Source organism: Archocentrus centrarchus, chromosome 22 (assembly GCF_007364275.1).
Source record: "Archocentrus centrarchus isolate MPI-CPG fArcCen1 chromosome 22, fArcCen1, whole genome shotgun sequence".
Classification (NCBI taxonomy): domain Eukaryota; kingdom Metazoa; phylum Chordata; class Actinopteri; order Cichliformes; family Cichlidae; genus Archocentrus; species Archocentrus centrarchus.
This window is the reverse complement of record NC_044367.1, coordinates 12,485,784-12,499,702: the sequence shown is the minus strand read 5'-3', so window position 1 is coordinate 12,499,702 and position 13,919 is coordinate 12,485,784. Positions and strand designations below refer to the sequence as shown.

Below are 13,919 nucleotides of genomic sequence, written 5' to 3'. Positions count from 1 at the left end.
TTGTGTAAATAAACCTGTGACCTTTCTCCCACACCACTAACCATGACAAAATTAACTCATCAGGTTTCACCGTGTACCAATACCAAACGTGTGCAGCTTAATGAAAAGACCCAATGAGGGCGCAAATAACATACTAACAAAAACCATAGTGTATGTGCTGATTTTATGCATGTTTGAGAGGCAGTCCCAGGAGAATCATGTTTTTGATATGAGAGCTCTTTGCTGAATTAATCTTGCAGCTCGGAGTGCAGGGTTCACCCAGCAACCCTACATTATTAAAAACAAGTGTGTGTTTGTTACGTCCCGCGGGCCTAGGGGACAAGGGAGCAACATACGCTTTAAAAAGAGGAAAACACCACACAGCTAAAACCAGCCCACACTCTCCAAACTGGAGACGCTACCTGTCCCAGTAAGGGGCTAAAAACGAGAATAGCGCTAAACGGACACAACACTCAAAAAAAAAAAACATTTCTCCGGATCCCCGGACCACGTCTGTTGTCGGCCAACAGATAAGCCACCCTCCCACCGGGAATAACGCAACCCTCACACCACTTGTCCGCTGCACCTGGCCCTCGCCACGCTTTTTCCTCTCACCCTTTCCACGTCTCGCATCCACCTCTTTATACCAGGTGTCCTTAATTGGAAGTGGACACACCTTGCGTTTGGCCCGGGCTGGGGAGAGAGAGAGAGAGAGACTGCGATCCCACGCACACCAACACAACACGGCACGCAGCCGTAACAGTGTTTTAAACCTGAAATCTGTGTTATAACCTTTGAGGATTCTGACTTATAGTCATAAAATTGGATGCGAATATGTGAATATTGTCCCTATCTCACAATAGAAAAGAATCCTTTTACAAAATCCTGGGTCCAGATTGTGATCTGGACCACCATTAAAATTTAGTCACTTGTTCCTTGTATCATCCACAACAGCTCCTGAGTTTTCATTGAAATCTGTTAATTTTCCAGATTATCCTGCTAATAGAAAAACAGAACAAGTGGGCAAGGCAATAAGAACAGGCAGCACTGGGACTCCTCCCAGGTCATTGGAGACATCTATTTAATCCCCTGTGCTCTGTGTCATATATATCATTCTGCAGTACAACAGTCCAGAGGTATACACATCTAGTATTTGTTAGGGAGAATAATTTTTTAAGAGCATGGCAGAAAATCAGCAGCCCCATACTTCTGAAAGGTAATTATTTATATATTATATGTCTCATTTATCTTTCTGCCAAACACATTATGGATTTATTTATTTAGCATCACTGAGTTGCACTGAGAATGCATTGTCTTTCTATCATAGCCTTTGTTATATTTGTTGTGAAATAAGTGTGTTATATTTAAAACACAAGCCCGAGTGGAAGTGTGTTATTTATTTTTCTCTCACAGTCTTTGTTATGTTTGTTTTGATGTCATATAGACAGCTGAGTTGTTCTTTCTGTGTTAATGACATTTTGAAACAAAATGGGGGAAGTTTGACCCCTTTATTTGAGAAAGAGTACCTGTACCAGTTGAAATAGCAATGCTACAGTGAAAGATTTACATAACCAAAACTAGTGAAATATTATTTGCACAATACACTTATTGTTTTAATAGCAATGGGACTCATGCATTATAGTTATATTGGTTGAGTGTAAAATCTTATTCAAAAATGAACATTTTCAGTGGCCCTGGACCTTCTACCTGTTTGATTAGATAATTCCAGGAAGTGCATTTCTTCCTTTTAAAGAAGGAGGAAGGAGACTTGCATAAATGAAAGTGACGCTGTGTATAATGTGCAAGCTTTTTCTGATGATTATGAATATTAAGCTTTTACTTAGAGGACTCCGCAGTAGTGTTTTTATATGGCTGAGTTTATGTCATGTCATTAATTTATTGCACAACTACATCAAGTAATACAAACAGAACTGTTACATAGAAGGTGTGTTAACAGAAGGAGTGGCTGCTCACAAAGCTGTGATTACATAAAACACCCTAAACCAAAATTGGTTTAAAGAACTGTTCTTTGCTTCTAACATCTACCGTGCCTCTGGTTTTTATTTCTCTGTAACACCAGAGAACCCCTGAGTTATTCAGACTACTTCATGGCTGTAGCTCTTCTGACAGCCAAAAGAAGCAAAGACCCAAACACTCAGGTATGTGCCTCCTTACATGTGCATTAGGGATGACGGATACTTCACAATACAGAACCCCTGTGGATTCTGTATGCCAACATCATGGCATGCAGAATCCAGAGGGGTGAAGGAAGTTTGAAGGAACTTCAAATAGTGTTATCTGGCTTGACAAAAACATAAAACCTCTGTTGGAGATGGCAAACATCATGATGGCTGTTATTAACTTTCTTTATTAAGGTGGGCTTTCTGCTTCAGCCTCTGTGCACGCTCACAAAAATAAAGGGCCTTTTACATGGCATGACTCTTCTGCTCAAAATGATCCCACTGAGCACTGCCTACTCTAATCAGAGACATTGTCAGATGATGATAAAATAGTGATAAAATCTATAAAGAATATAAAAATATAACAGTAAAATGTCACACTTTTGCAAATAAGAGATTAATGCTGCAGAAAATTGTAACTCCAGTTAATTATTTTAATGTTGACTGCACTCTGCACTCCGCTGTTTATATTTAACATGACGGCTGCACATTCGACCTCTGAAACTTTAAACTGAATACATTTAATAAGATTCAAGCTTACTGTCCCAAAGCCTAATAAAGTAGAAGTATACCTACCTCCACAGAAACGGGCAGTCTTTGACTGAGAGGCATGTAAAAAAACAGTGTAACAAAAAGAGACAAACAACCATTCACACCTATAGGCAATTTAGAATCACCAATTAACCTAACTCCAGTAATTGCATGTCTTTGGACTGTGGGAGGAAAGTGGTGTACCAGGGGAAAACCCACACAAACACGGGGAGAACATGCAAACTCTACACAAGCCAAGGTGGATATAAACTCCATCCAGCTGTGAGGCAACAGTGTTAACCACCACACCAACAGGAGTGCTTGTGTATCTGAGTTTTTTCTTTTTATGTTCTTTCCCTTTAAGGTGCCATGTGTGTGTTTTTGTTTTCTTTTTGTATTTATATGCACAGCAGTTGGTGAACCATTGTATTTTTCCTACTTGTGCTCTGTCCTGTTACTTCTCCTACTTTCTCCCCCTTTTTTCATTCTTGCACCTTTCTTCCTGCCATCTGACCTGACAATATCATATTACACATGCACTTGGTAAATAATAATAGAAATGAATAAGTAAATAAAATTAAAAGAATAGCATTAACAAGAGGGGCCTTTAGAGAATTTATGGAGCTCTTCTTTTAAAAGCAAATATGTTTGGCACGAGAGTGCATTCAGATGATGATTCTGATTGGAAAAAAAAAAAAGCTAGACAGGATAGGCTTTTAAAAATAAAACATAGATTTGTGAAGCCAAACTAAACAAACAAACAAAAGAATTGTTTGTCAATGATCACTTGAATGTGCCATTTGTAAAATAGTTTAAGGGATGGTCAAATTGTTTTGTTTCTATGTGTGGATTGGAGCACACATTTATGAGTCCTCAAAAGTTACACATTACTGTAAATATTTGTAAATCTTAGTCTGTGGATCATATTTGTAACCCTTCTGAGACATATTTCTCTGTCTGTCTGTCTGCAGGTGGGAGCATGTATAGTGAACCAGGAGAATAAGATAGTCGGCACTGGTTACAATCGTATGCCCAATGGCTGTGATGGCAAGCTGCCGTGGGCTCGCACAGGTCCCAAACTTGAAAGCAAATACATTTATGGTGAGAATGCACATGCACATACTTATTTTTGCTTTCTCCTACTTTATTTAGTTTTTTTATTAATTTCTGGAATTAAACTATTTGGTTAAATAAAGCACGCCGGCTTTCATCAACGTACTCCATAGTAAAAATATGTGGGAGGATGTCTGGAATAAAGTAGTCCAAATTATGCTGTTTTCTCTTCACGTTGAGAATGAAATTCATTTGTAGCAACATGAGGAAAAAATAAGTAAAATAATAATAATAGCGAGGCAAAAAGATTAAGGACACCTCCATTAGCATTTAAAACAGGTGCAACAGAGCAAACAGGTGGGTCTAACACATCATTCAATAAATTGGGGACCCCAAGGCATTCTCAAGCCAGCAGAGAGATATAATCTCTCCAGCGTGTCCTGGGTCCAACACCCACACGAAATGAGTCCAACTTATTTCTGGCAATACGGACCAAGCTCTCACTGTGACTGACAGGGACTGAATGGCCCGCAACAACAGGCCCGCAACAGGCCAGACACCCCTACTCCCGCAGCACCTCCCACAGGATACCCCGAGGGATGCAGTAGAAATGCCTTCACCAAGTCTACAAAACACATGTAGACTGGATGGGCAAACTCCCACACACACTCGAATATCCTCCAAAGGATGAACAGCTGGTCCAGCGTTCCATGACCAGGACGAAAACAGCATTGCTCCTCCTCTCCTTTTTGAAATAAGCAGAAAAGCACGACAGTTGTTGAAGTAGAAGTAGAGACTACACAGTTTTAATACCGACACTTACTGAGGATTGTCTCAATGCCATGTCCCACAGTGTGCCATGCAGAGCTGAATGCTATAATTAACAAGAGCAAGGCTGATATGAATGGCTGCACCATATATGTGACTTTGTTTCCCTGCAATGAGTGTGCCAAACTCATCATCCAAGCAGGTGGGTGCTGTCAACACACACATACAGTTGTAATTATTGCTACTCTGATGCTGTTTAAAGACTCACATAATGCAATTCATGTTCACGTGAACTAGGATGATCTCAGTTTGACATTTGATCTGGTTTTTGGAGGAATTTTGCAGTTCTAACCCCAAACAAGACATTAGCAGTATTAATATTGTTAAACTGGCAGTGGGCCATTTGGACTGGTTACCAACAACTCTCTTTGACTTTGTAATTCTGTCTGCCATGGGGTGCAAAATTTCCCTTGATTGGGAGAAACAAACAAAAAAAAAATGGTAGTGTTTTTGTTTTCCCTGCGTAGCTGAAATGGTTACCTGGAGATAGAGAGAGCTCCCGGTATTTATTGTTCAAAAAAGGGCCATGTTTATTGCCACTTTAAGAAGATGAATTGAGTTACCATGTTTCAAGGATGTACACAAAAATAGCAGGAATAGCCTTCAGCGTCTGCTTAAGTCACACAATCAGTGTTTTTATAAATTAATTAATTATAAAAATAATTGAGGAATCATTCCTCATTACTATGTCATTCCTTAAAGACTATTTTTTTTTAATGATAACCCTTGACCCCTTCTCGATTATACTTCTTTCTTCACTCTCTCCAGGTCTCAGCAAAGTGGTGTATCTTTCTGATAAGTACCACGATGAAGATGAAACGACAGCGTCCAGAAGGATGCTTGACTTGGCAGAGATACCATACAGGTGAGTAAATTTCTCTGCGGCACAATAAAAGAAAATATTTCTTGCACCAGTGTACTGTAGACTTCCTGGTTGATTAAATTAAAGGTAAGATCTATAAAGCAAAGGAAATCATTTGTGGTTCCTTATCTGCAGTTGTCAGTCTAAAGATGAAGGAAAGGAGTGAACTGTAACTGCTCTTTTAAAATGACATTAGGAGGAGATGTGAGCAGAGATGGTGTGATTTACATTTACAGCACAAAAGTAAAAACAGACTTCTGGTTTTCATTTCTTCAGTGGAAAGTAGTTCCTTTTAAGCCAATTATCTGCTTTTCTGTGATTGCAGAATCATGCAAAAGCAAAGCTAAAAACCCTTTAAATGATACACCTGCTAGAACAGAAAATTAATCCTAATAAAACCACGTCTCTTCCTGTTAAAACAAACTTCTTTCAGAGTGCTTGCTTTCAGCTTGATTGTCAAAACAAGCTGAAATCATAACCCCTCCATTACCATGCTGGATGGTTAATATGTTTGTGGACCCAGCTTGTAAGTGTGGTAGACAGTTAGTGTAGTAGTTTTTCCAAGTATAGTTCTTCCAAAAAAGCTGCTGATGTCTTTCCTCCTTGGCATTGTGTTAATATACAACTGAATGCTCCAGATCTGCAAACTGCTAAAAACCATCCATCCATCCATCCATCCATCCATCCATCCATCCATCCATCCATCCAAACTATAATTATGGCTGGATATTTGACCACTTTTCTTGACACAATTAGATTTCTGGCAATACAAACCACACACAATTGTGGTCAGAAATTTATATACACTCATCATGGGCATGAATATCCAGATTATTTTTGGCCATTTTTTGAATTGTCCGTTTTCCACGGCATACATATTTAATGACTTTATCCCTCTGGAGCAGAGGGCATTAATAGCCATTTTTGACAGGCTTTTGATTTTACCTTAATATTTCACCTTAAAAATCGTTTAGCTCACCTTGTTTGGTTATATACAGCTATTAACTTTGAAATGCAGGCAATGCCTCAGGCATTTTATGTAGAACTACTCACAAAAAGGGGCACATCACAGGCCCGACACTTCCAGGGTGTGTCATTACTCCTGTTGTCTACCTGGAGAGAGTGTTTACATTTGAGTCTGCCTTTGGTGGCTTTTTGACTAGCATCTACCTTGTCCATGACTACACTACACACTAATTATACACTCCAAACCTGCCACAATGTCACAGATCTCTCAAATTTTAAAACTCGCTTTCAATATTGCCATCTCTTTTGCTGCCATCACCCCCCCACAACTTTCGCCTGTTCCTCAGCAACCAAATGCAGCGTGTTACCATATAATATTTGGATTAGTTGTTGTGGTGCATTTCTCCACCAATGGGAAAGGACATGTCATGATTTTGTTTCACTGTTTGGTTTTTTGCCTGCAATCACTTTCTGCTTGCAAATATCTTGTTTTTATCTTTCCTTCCTGCATCAAACAAATGACGACAATATTCAAGAAAAAGAATGGTCCAAATTATTTATCATAAATCTGGTTTTACTTGGCCTATCAATGCAGTTTCAAAAACTGGTGTATAGTTTGAAGTCTGCATTTGTTGAAACAGAGACTCAGAGAGGCAGTGCCCCGCTACTGCATCCTCTTAAATCAGAGATTTCATTTAGATGTCCTGGCACATCAGTCGACTCCAGAGTTGTTATAAAACAAAATTCTGGCTGAATATTTCTCCATTATTCTTGGCAGAATTGGTAGAGTTCATTTAAATTAATTGGTTTCCAGGTACTGATCTGGCTTGTGTAGTCCACAAATTTTCAAGAGGGTTGAGGCCAGGGCTTCGGGAAGGCCATTCCAGCAGGTTCATTTAAGCCTACTTTATCCATTCCAAAGGCAGTTTGGCTTGTTCATGTGGGCAAATGCAAATTTCAGTTGAGCTTGAAGGTGTCAATTTTCAAGGAGGGGCTTCTTTCTTGGTTGGCACTAGGACCAATTTTATTTACACTTTACATGCTTCCCTTAGGCAGTACAGTATTATTAGAACACATTGCATACATTTTCATGGTTATCCAGATGACACCCAGCTTTATCTATCCATGAAGCCAGATGACAAACATCAATGAGTTAAATTGCAGAAACGTCTCAAAGACATAAAGATTTGGATGACCTCTAATTTATTGCTTCTAAATTCAGATAAAACGGAAGTTAGTGTACTCTGTCCTACAAATCTTGGAAACATGGTGTTGAACCAGGTACTTGTCATGGTACTGGGCCGTCTGCCCAGCATTTTGTGTTTCGTTCTGTTTTCCGTTATTTTTCAGTTGTTTTGATACGTTTGTTCCCTTCGTCCCTGTCTCCCCTGCTCCATGGTCTTGTCTGTTTTGTCATGATGTCTTAACCCTGACCTCCTGTGTTTTCATGTTGAGTTTATTCCTAGTGTTGTGACTAGTCTGCGTCTCTGCCCCGTGTCTGTGTGCCAGTCCCCCGTATGTAGTCTGCGTGCACCTTGGTTAGTCACTTCCTGTATTATTTTGACAGTCTTGTGTTCCCTGTGCTTTGTGTTTAGTTTTGCTTCCCGTTATTAGTTTCATTTGCTTCACCTGTTGCTCCCTGCTGTTTCCTCTTGCCCTGATTACCTGCTGTGTATTTAAGCCCTCAGATTTCTTCTGTTCTCTGTTGTGTTGTCGTCTTTGCCTCCGTCGTGCGTGTGCGTCTCTTGTAGTTTAGTTCTGGCTTCAGCCCAACCCAGTTTTTGTTATTACCTTCATTTCAATAAAACCACTACTCTCATCACCTCTGAGTCCTGCATTTTGGGGTCTCCCTGCTTCTGCCACACGGCCTGACATGACAGTACTTACTCTGGATGGCATTATCTTAGCCTCTAGTAAAACTGTGAGAAATCTTGGAGTCATTTTTGAGCAGGATTTGTCCTTCCATGCACATATTAAACAAATATGTAGGACTGCTTTTTTGCATTTGTGCAACATTTCTAAAAATAGAAACATCCTTTCTCAGAGTGATGCTGAAAAGCTAATTCATGCATTTATTACTTCTAGACTGGACTATTGTAATTCATTACTGAGTACTGAGAGGGACTCAGAGAGCATTTTTCTCCCATAATGGCTTCTCTTCATTGGCTCCCTGTTAAAGTCAGAATTCAATTTAAAATTCTTCTCCTCACATAGTATAAGGTCTTGAATAATCAGGTCACATCTTAAAGACCTCATAGTACCATATCACCTCAATAGAGCACTCCACTCTCAGACTGCTGGCTTACTTGTGGTTACTAGGATACTTAAGCAGGGTTCTATCCAGAGATTTTTTGTGTAAATCATGTATGTAAACTTTCAACTCTGTGCATTAGAGAAAAATCTAAAATAATTTCAAAGTGCACCCAGTTCTTGTTTTCTAAAGTCATTAAAGTTATATGCTGTACAATCATAACACCCTAAGAACAGTTCAAAGAAATCACTAAATTCCCCAAATTACCATGGCTTACATGATGAACTTCTGACTACAACTGTATGTGGTTTGCTTTGCCAGGAAACCAATTCAAACAAATTCTACTAATTCTGCCAAGAAGAGTGGTCAAATATTCAGCCAGAATTAAGAGGGTAAGCAGCAGCCAGGTCCTGGTAATAAAAAGTGAGCACCTCTATTAACACTATATCAAGGAGGAAAGATATCAGCAGCTTTTTTTTTTGGAACTTCTTTGGAATAATTATGCTTGGATGAACTACTGCACTAACTGTAAAATACACTTAAAAACTGGGTCCATGCCTGGAAACCAAGTGAGAAGAATGCTGTTCATTTGGAACTGGAGCTTAGAAACAGTGAGTTTTGTGTGGAAGAACTTGAATGGCCTGCACAGAGTCACAACCTCAACCCAATAGAACCCCTTTGGGATCAATTAGAATGGAGACTATGAGCCAGGCCTTCTCTTCCAACATCAGTGTCTGAGCTCACAAATGTGCTTCTGGAAGAATGGTCAGAAATTCAGATAAACACTCCTAAACCTTGTGGAAAGCCTTCTCAGAAGAGTTGAAGCTGTTATAGCTGCAAACGGTGGGCCAACATCATATTAAACCCTATGGATTAAGAATGCCATCTAGAATTTCATCCGTATCAGAAAATGTTCCCTGATCTAAATTCTGTTCTAGATCCAGTAAACAACAAAAAAGAGCTGCAATGTGTGTAAAAATGGACAGAAAGACGCAGTATACATTCATCAAATCCAAGAAATACTGTAGATAAAATCTTAGAATTTAAAGAGAGTACATTTTCATTTGTTGCTCTGATTGAAACTAGCCTGTACTTAGCTACCAATGCTACACATTATGTTGTGATGGAAAGGTCCTGTAATACTTTGTCATGCTAAAGATCAAATGATACTCTATGAGCAAGCACTGTGGAAGAAGAACTCAGTTTTTACATGAAGAGACCTCTGGCAGAACTCGGCTCAGGGAGAGACAGCCTTCTGTTGTTGCTGCTTTGCTGGCATCTTCATTTGGTGGTGGGAACGAGCACACAGTAAAATAGAGGGAAGAGTTTATTTGTGTGACTAGAAATTACAACAAAATGTGATGGAAAGTCTCACACTGAGCGGAATGATTAAATTTCTGTAAAAAGAAAAAGATGAAATTTATTTAATAATTACATTTTACTTAGTTACTGATTTCTGTGCCTCTTAAGAAAAGCAACTGTTTAGCATTTAGGAAGAGACTTTGCATTACAGCCCCACACACATCGTTCATTTTAGTCAAGTTGTTGTAGCAAATGGAAAGGACTAAGATTGAGTACTACACAAATACTGCAGACATGCGATTCTCCGACAGCTTGGCTGTTTTATTTTTTTAACGATGAGCTCGCTGAAGCACGTAGACCAGACAGGACTGTAACCTGGAAAAGTTCTAGAATACCTGATACGAGCATGTTATGATGCTCAGTGTAGATTTAATATACATGACTGAAGTGGATTGTTATTTTTATGGGTAAAAAATCACCACATGAAACTTATTACAATGTATCAGAATGGGAGGCATGGTGACTTTCATTTTTAGTCCCATATTCCTTGGCATTTTCTATGCATATCCTCATACATCTGCATCAGTGTGTCTGCATGTGTGTTTTCTATGTTTTGACAGGGCATTTACATCCACGATGCATCAAATTGTCATTGATTTCAATGACAAACCTGGAAGTGAAAATGCAGCCACTGAATGAGGCGGTGAGGCAGAGGAAGAATGATGAGATTGTTGCCTTTTGATTGCATGTCTTCCTGCCAGCTGCTTAATAGGCAAAACTCAAATATACCTTGACTTTAGCATCTTTTGATATTTTAATTATTTACTGTATACTCACCATAGTTTAATTTGTCGCTTAGCCCAATATAGATGATTGCCAAAAGGGCTTGCATTGCTGTTTTTACACTTTTTCTTTTAAAACTCCCTTTGTGTCAAAGAATGTAGAAGGATCCAAACTAATGCCTGATTTTTGAGTCTTTCGTGTTGTGAATCAGATTTTTTTTATTGGAAACTAGAAATCTGTTTTTGCCCTCCTTTAAGGTTTCTGCCTGATACCCTGATATGCAGATCACCTGACATTTCTTTACCTTTTATTGGGCCTTAATACTGTTATGCATGCAGCTAAACCGCCTTTCTCTTTACAGCCAAATGCTGTTTTTCACCCAAAGAACACTTTTTCCCCCAGTTCGGTTCATTAAGCCTATTTGGATAAAGCAGCCTTTGGAAAATTTTGCCTATATTTTACTTTTCAATAATGGAGTCTTAATCTGTACTTTGGAGTACTCTGGAATTATTTCAGGAATGCCTCAAAGCTGTCATAAACAACAATCTTTAAATGCAGAGAGTGTACTGTTTTTCTTTTAGATTAGCTTTTAAAAATGTGTGGGTTTTTCTACCATGGTGTATTTTAAGACTAAACATCATTAAACTGAGAACACTTTATCCTTTGCTGTTAAAATGTGTGAAAGCAAATCATTTGTTGAGTTTACGTCCACGTAGTGTTTAGATTTGTGTCCATGCAGGTGACCACAGCCCTCTGTTACAACATGAGTTCGACATACCGAGGGCATCTTTCCTTTATCTGGAGTCACTTACCCTAACAATGATGGTCAGGATGAGCGGTCGCATGAAACTGGGTATCAATCAAGTCAATCCAGGGTTTCCTGATGTACATGAAAGGGGTGGTGCTGGCAGCATCTGACCAAACACATTAATTATTGCACCAGCAGCTGAGAGGCTGACTTTAAAAAGAAAGAGTTAACTATACAATTAGAAAGATATGAAGAGGTTACACATAATACAGAATGAAAGTAACACAGAAGGTGCAGATACAGTGAATTAGTGGTGTGAGAGGAAAAGCTCTGTACAGTAGTTTTGTTTGTTTGTTTTGTTTTTTATAAACCTGTTTTGTACAGCAGCTTTTGCAATCAGAATCCAAATCTGAATGCACTGTTGTGCCAAAAACATTTGCTTTGCCAAGACAAGCTCCATAAACTCTCTTTAGGCTCCTCTTGTTTGTGTTTATTTTATTTAATTTTATGCATTTATTCATTCATTTTTCATTATTATTCTCATGTGTAATTTAGTAATATCAGAGCTGACAGGCAGGGGGGAGTAGAAACAGTAAACAGAAAATAAGAGACAGAAGAAGAAAAAGGGGGAGAAAATATGTGAAAAGAGAAAATAAACAGAAAAACACAGTGGGTCACCAACTGCTGCACCTGTAAGGAAACATACAAAAAAACACCTGAAAAACAAAACAAAACAAACAAACAAAAGCAAAAGACAGATACACAAACCAACATACAATCTCATGAAACATACTTGATAATGAGGGTAAGAAGCAGCAACAATGCCGCCCAATAGCCAGAGAAAGATTCAGGAGACCTGATTACTGAAGCCCTGAGACCACACATCCTGATGCCAACTGTGTGCCCACCTCAAAAAAAGGAGGGAGGCTCCAGAGGGAGCCCTCATCACCAAGGGACAAGAGAACCAGAGGCAACAGGCAGCGGACCCCACCGAAGGCCAGACATCCTGGAACGAGCCGAGAACAGAGCCCCAGGGTCCCAGGTGCAAAAGAACCAACTGGCACAATTGTTTGAATTAACAGATGCATCAAAAGTCACAACTTTAACATTAAGACATGGGAGAATCTGATGAGATATAATCAAGCAATACATTAAATTAATGCTTAACTTAATAAGAATAAGACAGTTTTCATTCTTTCAGTTGTAGCACTGATGACCTGAGCACTAGTGAAAATACAAGAACAGAATTCAAATGCAGACTTAGTTTATCTGCGACTGAAATAAAATCCACAATAAGTGTCCTTATTTATATATTAATGTTTATAGAGCAACAAAAGTGTTTTAAATTTAATCCTGTTGAAAGAGGCCATGGGGCATGCTGTTTCTATGAAACTGTACATGGTCAAACAATGCTTAGGTAGGTGGTATGTGTTGAAGTAACATCCACATGGATGGCAGGACCCAAGGTTTCCCAGCAGAACATTGCCCAAAGCATCACGCTGCCTCCACTGGCTTGCCTTCTTCCCATAGTGCGTCCTTGTACCCAGTGGCGCAAAAAGGGGTTATGCACTATATGCAATGCATATGCATAGGGGTGCCGCACAAGAGGGTGTGGTGAAAATATTTCTCTAGTTGCACTTTCTGTATTTAACAGCTGTGCATATGATATGATCAATAACAGAGGCACGGCACTGATTAGGCACCCCTGCGCTCCTTCACCTCCCCTTCTCCCCAAGAGCGATCTTAAAAGCAGTCACAACGACCAAAAGGACCTATTTTCACGCTCCCTCAAAATGGACTTAAACTCCCCCATTGTACCCAGTTCTGTCAATTTCAGCTCCTTCTGTAAATTATTCCACAAAACAGGAGCAGAGGAAGCCTTTTCTCCTAATTCCATTCTGACTCTGGGGATAAGCATTTGTACATTATGAGAGCAGGTTATGCTGGTTATGACTCTTACACATGTAACACAGATAAGAAGGAACCCAAGTAAACATTTATAGTTTAAAAAATAACCAATGATATGGCCATTTAGCAGGAGCATACAAAGAACAGTGATGAACTGAAATAGTTAAATTTAATCAAAAAAGAACAGCGACAAACACAATTTCCACAGCCAGTAATAAAATGTAAATCACAACGTAAACAGTAGCCAATTTCTTTAGGAACTGGCCAGGAGCATTCATAAAAAAACAGATCAGCATAATCCAACAAAGGTAAAAAGTTGTGGAAATCAAGTATTTCCTCACTTTAAGAAAGAAACAAGATTTATTCTTAAAAAAGAAGCTTGGTTGACGTTTCAGGTTGGACACTTGCCAATGTGAGGTTTATATGATAAATTCTTATCTATATGTAGCTACAGTGTGTAAGGGGTGAGGGATACAATCCACTGCTTGAAACTCGGGTTCTGTGTTGCACTCATTTCTAGAAGAGAAA

The 13,919-nt window shown here is 39.1% G+C and overlaps 1 protein-coding gene across 1 annotated transcript; it reads left to right on the top strand.

Moving 5' to 3' along the window:
* Positions 1-1,056: 1,056 nt before the first annotated feature.
* Positions 1,057-11,292, top strand: LOC115772676 (deoxycytidylate deaminase-like). The gene is made up of 6 exons (XM_030719065.1): positions 1,057-1,195; positions 2,060-2,138; positions 3,662-3,791; positions 4,597-4,713; positions 5,340-5,436; positions 10,573-11,292. The coding sequence occupies exons 1-6, from the start codon at positions 1,161-1,163 to the stop codon at positions 10,649-10,651; spliced, it is 537 nt and encodes a 178-aa protein (XP_030574925.1). The 5' UTR covers positions 1,057-1,160; the 3' UTR covers positions 10,652-11,292.
* Positions 11,293-13,919: the final 2,627 nt, after the last annotated feature.